This window comes from Poecilia latipinna, unplaced genomic scaffold (genome assembly GCF_001443285.1).
Source record: "Poecilia latipinna isolate Pla-1442-1.1 unplaced genomic scaffold, P_latipinna-1.0 Scaffold533, whole genome shotgun sequence".
Classification (NCBI taxonomy): Eukaryota; Metazoa; Chordata; class Actinopteri; order Cyprinodontiformes; family Poeciliidae; genus Poecilia; species Poecilia latipinna.
In genome coordinates this window covers 87536-93276 of record NW_015113149.1, presented here as the reverse complement: position 1 = coordinate 93276, position 5741 = coordinate 87536, and the positions used below count along the sequence as shown (strand labels likewise).

The following is a 5741-nucleotide window of genomic DNA, read 5'->3' as shown; positions in this document are numbered from 1 at the left end:
GTATTATTTATTTATTTATTTTTTTTCTCTCTCTTTTTTTTTGGGGGGGGAGAGGCACAGGGGGTGATTGGCAATATCTTTCAACTGGTTATAAAACCTTGTTATAAACAACTGGTCACATGTCTGTTAATTTGAAAGCTTATTCAATTCAATCTGCTGTTAGATTCCTAAGTTGGAATGTTAAAGGTCTTAACAGTCCAGTGAAGCGATCTAAAATTGGCTCCCATTTGAAGCGCCTAAACCCTGATATAGTATTTCTACAGGAAACACATCTGCAGAGTGCAAATTGGTCCAGGCTCAAATATTCATGGGTTGGAGAGATTTACCACTCGGGCTNAACATCGTCCAGCCAACTACAGAAATATTATAAGAAAACTAGTCAGCAGTCAATTTGCTAGCAGCTAGTTAGCGGGAGCCTCAACTGCAGGTTTTATCAACCAGCCCTTTGAGGACATTCATGGTTTAGCCCAAAATAAAAATGAGTTTGGCATCCTTGACATACACCGAGGCAGCCATCTTGGATTCCCAACCCTGCATGTCTTCTCTCTCTGGTCATTTCCTGTTTGACCTGCTGCTAATAAATGCTACTAGTGCCAGAAACCCTTCAAAAATACAGAAGATGTTAAAATACTGGAATCAAATGTGACACTTTTCCAGACTGGAACGTTTAGGCGCCCAACGTGAGACCAGACGTTTCCCATTAAAACAAGAATTAATTGATTATTTATTGTATGTTATTATATTATTAATTTGGTAATGAAGTTATGAGTGACATCAAGAAAATGCATCATGAAAAAACGTGTATTTAAATTGGTAAATGTCAAATTACAGAGGCAACAACACAATTTATACACAAGAATAGGTAAATAAGATTCTCTTCTTCCTGCTCCTTTCCCAGCTGTTTAAATGCAGATCATCATATAAAACATGAAACGATAATGTACTGTTCTTACTGAATGTATATCACTGAACATATTGGTGTGTAAGTGGATGTATATACATTTCCTTTGTACCCATTAAAGGGCATAAAGGCTTTTTAAAAACCGACTGACCAGGAGCTCAAAGGAAGCTTTATGGGGATTGGATGGATCTGCGTACCTGTGCAGTTTGAAGGAGTTGGCACAGTATCTGTGAGTCGTTTCTTTCTCCAGGTTGCTGGGAAGGTTGACGATGGACAGCGCTCCGAACGGGCATTTCTACGACGACAACAGGAAGTGAGGAAGAGAAACCTGACTCAACACAAACAAACAATCCAATCTGTGTGCTGCTACCTTGATGCAGATGCCGCAGCCTATGCAGAGCGACTCTGAGATCCAGACGATCTTACTCTGAGGAGTCACCTCGATGCACAGCTTACCTGCAAACATACACAGCTCATCAGCTTCCTGCAGCCGCCGCATCATCATCAATGAGTCCAAACACTCACCCATGCGGACCACCGGGCAGCTCTTCTTGCACTCCTGACGGCATTTTTTAGGCTTGCACTTGTCGTGGTTGACGATGGCGATCCTGGTGTTCTTATCCGCCATGTTGGAGGGCTGGGACGACGGACGCTAGCGTCTACGGAGCTGGAAGGAGGAGGCGGACGGAGGAGAGAAGATGAAGGAAAAGAATCAAACCTTTAATCTTTACTGCAGCAGCAGAAACAGAACCGCTGAGTTCATTCAGCTGATCCCAGGTCTGTGTGAAGCTGAAGTCAGGCTTCCTCTATTTAACTCAGCAACGCTAAAAAAAGAAGCGCTAAACTAACAGAACAGGAAACAAAATCAAAGAGTTGTAAAGGAATCAAAACAACTGAATTCTAGCTGGATGGAAAAGATTTTTGATTCAATAAAACAGGAAAAACTGGAAGAGTGAAACAGTTTATGTCCCACAGAATTAAACATTATAACTCATATTCATTTAGGATTTTCTCAGAGTTGCTGTAGAGGCTGAAGACTCTCCTGTAGCAGTCTGTAGTTCTTACAGCTCTTCTGCTGAGGCCTCTGACTGAAGTCTGTCACTGTGAGTTAATGAGCAGGTTTTGTGTATTTATATGAAATAAAAAATGAATGACGGACCTGTATTTACAGCAGGGCTTAAACGATTAATCATGATTAATCAATTATTGGAATAATCAACTAATTTAGTAATCGATTAATCATTAACTGGAGCATACAGACTAAAGAAGGTTATTTTCTGAAAGAACATAATCAGAACAGTGGTTAAGTCAAAACTATACAATTTATTTATTTTGCATTTAAGATTAAAAAAACTTCTGTCTGTAAATATATTATTGCATTTAGGCTATAAATCATTATTTTCTTATTTTTAAAAAATAATTTGTTTATTTGCATCTTTAAGTGTAATCTAATATACTATAATATTTAAGAAAAGCTTAAATGAAAAATCTAAACTATGTGCCAATTTTTTTATTTGATTAATCATCTGAATAATCGATTAATTGATAAAATCGTTATTTGCAGCCCTAATTTACAATTATTTTATGGTAGGCAACAGATGCTCACATTTATTGAAAGATAAAAATACACTTTAGTTTTTTCTGGGAGAAAATTAGAAGCTAAAATTTGTGAATTGAGGGGAATTTTAAGCCTTTCCAAGAGCTTTAACTCCGTGAGGAACAGATGGGAACCAGCATGGTGCACATTAATGTGCTTCGACCATCTTATTTGATGCCAAATCCTTCAAAATTTGACCTCCAGCTTCTCAGTTCAGACCCTGACAGAGAGGAATCTTATCTTTAGGCTTGATCAGGATTTTCAGCTGCAGCATCTGAACCTGTCCGGTTCTGATAAACCCAAACACTAAACGGTTTCTTTCTGACGTCTGGTGGTTGCTCTGCAGTCTGCGTCACACCTGCATGTTGGACCGGGCCTGCAACTGTTCAAAACCACCAGACATGATTGACCAACATTTAACTCCGAATCACTGACGACGCATTCAGCTTTTCTGCGTCCAAACGAAACGTGACGGGCGGTGGCGACAAGCATCTGAGGCAGATTTACTCCAGAATCCATTTACAAATATCAAATCAAACATAAGCCGAAATCATCAACTGATTCACGTGCTTGACAAAACACAGATATATGTGCTTTAATGCATATAGTAGATTGTTAAATTGTGAATATAATGTTAAATTCATTGGAAACCAAGCGGAGTTCGGGAGATTACCCTTCCGTTTTTACAACCTAGTAGGAGATATTTGGTTTCTGCTAACCAATAAGCTCTCATTGACAATTAAAACTGATAATATAATGAATCAATTTTAAATCCTCAAAGCAAAGCTGGAAAGAGTGACTAGATACAGTCAGTAGGGGACGCTAACAGTTAGCAGTTAGCTTGAGGCCCGCACCGTGACAGCTGCTCATTCTACAGCAACAGACAGAGAAAACCAAACAAAACCCTGGGTGACAGGTTGAAAACTCACCCCTCTTCGGCTCCCCTAACCCGCCTTCGGTGAAAATTAAGTATAGCAGCTGATTAGAAACAAATATTTGGGAGTAAAACTTGTTTTTTCCCCCAGCAACGTGTTTCACTTGAAGCCGGTTGGAAAGATGGCGGGAGTGACGCACATTTTGGTGCGACGCGGTCCTGTTGTGACGTTTATAAGAAGCGACGCAAAGCAGGAGCAGGAAAATAGCAGCAATAATTTCTTTTAGGCTTTTTTTCTAAGTTTTTTAATAAAGTCCCATTTCATGTGTTGACACAGTGTCTTTTGAGGAATATTTTAACGCTTATTGTGAGTTCCGCTGTGATGATTTTGTTTTAAACTGAGTTTTAGCGGTTTCAGAGGAGTTTTTAGTGGGAAAACTTGAGGTACGAGCTGCTAGCTGCGGCAATTTTAAAATGTTTATTTGCTGTTTCTGTCGAAATAAGTGATTGGTAGTTATATCTGGCTTGCCGAGTTTTTCGCAATGTCCGAACAAACTTATTCAGATCCCGAAACTGATCATCTAATGAGCTTATAGTAGTTTGTGTAAATAAGTTTTAAAATTTGTACAAGAAATCAGTTTTTCGCTTTGCGTATTAGAGCAAAACTCAACTAAATATCGCTTGTATTCGGTCTCCATAGTTGCAGGATGGCCACCCCGAGCAAGACCCCACCCGGTGCTGACCCGAAGCAGCTTGAGCGGACCGGGACGGTCCGGGAGATCGGCTCCCAGGCGGTGTGGTCGCTGTCCTCCTGTAAACCAGGTAGGAACCGCTGCACCGGATCTCCAGAAACACACATTTAGAGGGGTGTCGGTGGAAAACACGCGTCCTGTGCGCAGGGTTTGGAGTGGATCAGCTGAGGGATGACAACCTGGAGACCTACTGGCAGTCAGATGGATCCCAGCCGCACCTGGTCAACATTCAGTTCAGGTATTTCTGGAAAAAACCTTCTGAATCACATCGGGTCCCTTCTTACTTCAGATTCATTCTTATATAGACCGAGTTCTTCCCCTATTTATGTTTTAAATTGTTAAACATCTGCTAAAAATCATGTTGGATGTACATTATACATATAAATAATCTGAATTCTTCACTGTCAGTACTTTACTCTGAACTACAGTTTGTAGCTTTTCTTTTAATCTCTACATAAGTCGTCAAAATTTTTATCTAGCCAGAAGGAAAACGATAAGAAAAGAACAATTAGACTAAGATTTGATTATTATAATATGAAATATTGGTTACTGAGCCATTAATGAATCATTTCTTTCGATCTTTTAAATCTAAAGTTTCTTAAAATGGTATTCACATACAATAACGTTTCAAACTTTGTCACATTGAAACTTCTATATAGTATATTGGGATTTATTTGTGTTAGTTCAACTAAAAGTAGGTCACAATTGTGAACTGATGAGAAAAGATATGCGATTTTATCAGTAACAGTCTGAAAAGTGTGGCATACTGCTCTAAATTAGTAGCACAAGAATTACAAAAATGTGTAGGTTTGATTTTACTTGATATGAACAGCAGAAGCTACAAGCGGTTTTTAACTTCTGGATATTCAAAATTTTAGAGTAAAGCAGATTTTAGAGCAGAGTTTTGAGGTTTTATTGTTATCGTTTGTTACGTTTCTGATTTCTGTGTCATATATTTGTCTCTGATTGGTCGTCTGCAGGAGGAGGACGACGGTGAAGATGTTGTGTATTTACGCCGATTATAAATCAGATGAAAGTTACACGCCCAGTAAAATCTCTGTGAGAGTGGGCAACAATTTCCACAACCTTCAAGAGATCAGGGTAAGTCGGTGTTTCTGCGGCTCACTGCTGCTGGACGTTAAACCCGTCTGATTGTTTCATCTTCGTCTCTGCAGCAGCTGGAGATGGTGGAGCCCAGCGGCTGGATTCACATCTCTCTACTAAATCAGGTAAAAAATATCAAGATTCGGTTTTTGAATTCGGTGAAAACAGGAAGCGGTGCAAAACTTAGCTTTTTTTTTCTGCCTGATCTGAAACATGTTTTTATTTTTCCAAGGGTTGAAAGGTTGTTTTTAGCTTTTCAGTCCAAAACTGCGACAAAATATTAGTCACATTAGGACAAATAAAAAGATAAATTATGAGAATAAAGTTGTATGAGAGTAAAGTTGAATTAACAAGAGAAAGAAAGCAAAATATTACAACTTTATTCTTGTAACTTTATGACTTTATTCTCATAATATTACATTATTCTCAAAATATTATGATTTTAACATCATGTTATTTGAACTTAATTCTCCTCATTTTATCTTCTTATTTTTTAAGTATGGTCCTAATGTT

At 38.6% G+C, this 5741-nt stretch overlaps 2 protein-coding genes across 5 annotated transcripts in view; one reads left to right on the top strand and one right to left on the bottom strand.

Annotated features, from left to right (window-relative positions):
* abce1 (ATP-binding cassette, sub-family E (OABP), member 1) overlaps positions 1–3552 on the bottom strand; it is a 19866-nt gene extending 16314 nt beyond the window's left edge. Inside the window, exons 1-4 of the mRNA XM_015040911.1 lie at positions 3428–3552; positions 1427–1568; positions 1272–1357; positions 1099–1196 (exon numbers count right to left, since the gene is read on the bottom strand). Of these exons, the coding sequence (XP_014896397.1) occupies positions 1099–1196; positions 1272–1357; positions 1427–1529 (287 nt within the window). The 5' untranslated portion in view covers positions 1530–1568; positions 3428–3552. The remainder of the gene's footprint in view (positions 1–1098; positions 1197–1271; positions 1358–1426; positions 1569–3427) is intronic.
* Positions 3553–3631: 79 nt separating this feature from the next.
* anapc10 (anaphase promoting complex subunit 10) overlaps positions 3632–5741 on the top strand; it is a 6184-nt gene continuing 4074 nt past the window's right edge. Inside the window, exons 1-5 of one of the 4 annotated variants that reach the window (XM_015040931.1) lie at positions 3632–3739; positions 4073–4194; positions 4272–4362; positions 5105–5225; positions 5300–5353. In XM_015040931.1, the coding sequence (XP_014896417.1) occupies positions 4080–4194; positions 4272–4362; positions 5105–5225; positions 5300–5353 (381 nt within the window). In that variant the 5' untranslated portion in view covers positions 3632–3739; positions 4073–4079. Of the gene's footprint in view, positions 3817–4072; positions 4195–4271; positions 4363–5104; positions 5226–5299; positions 5354–5741 lie in introns of all 4 variants that reach the window. The other 3 variants (XM_015040935.1, XM_015040930.1, XM_015040932.1) reach the window with 3 other exon arrangements.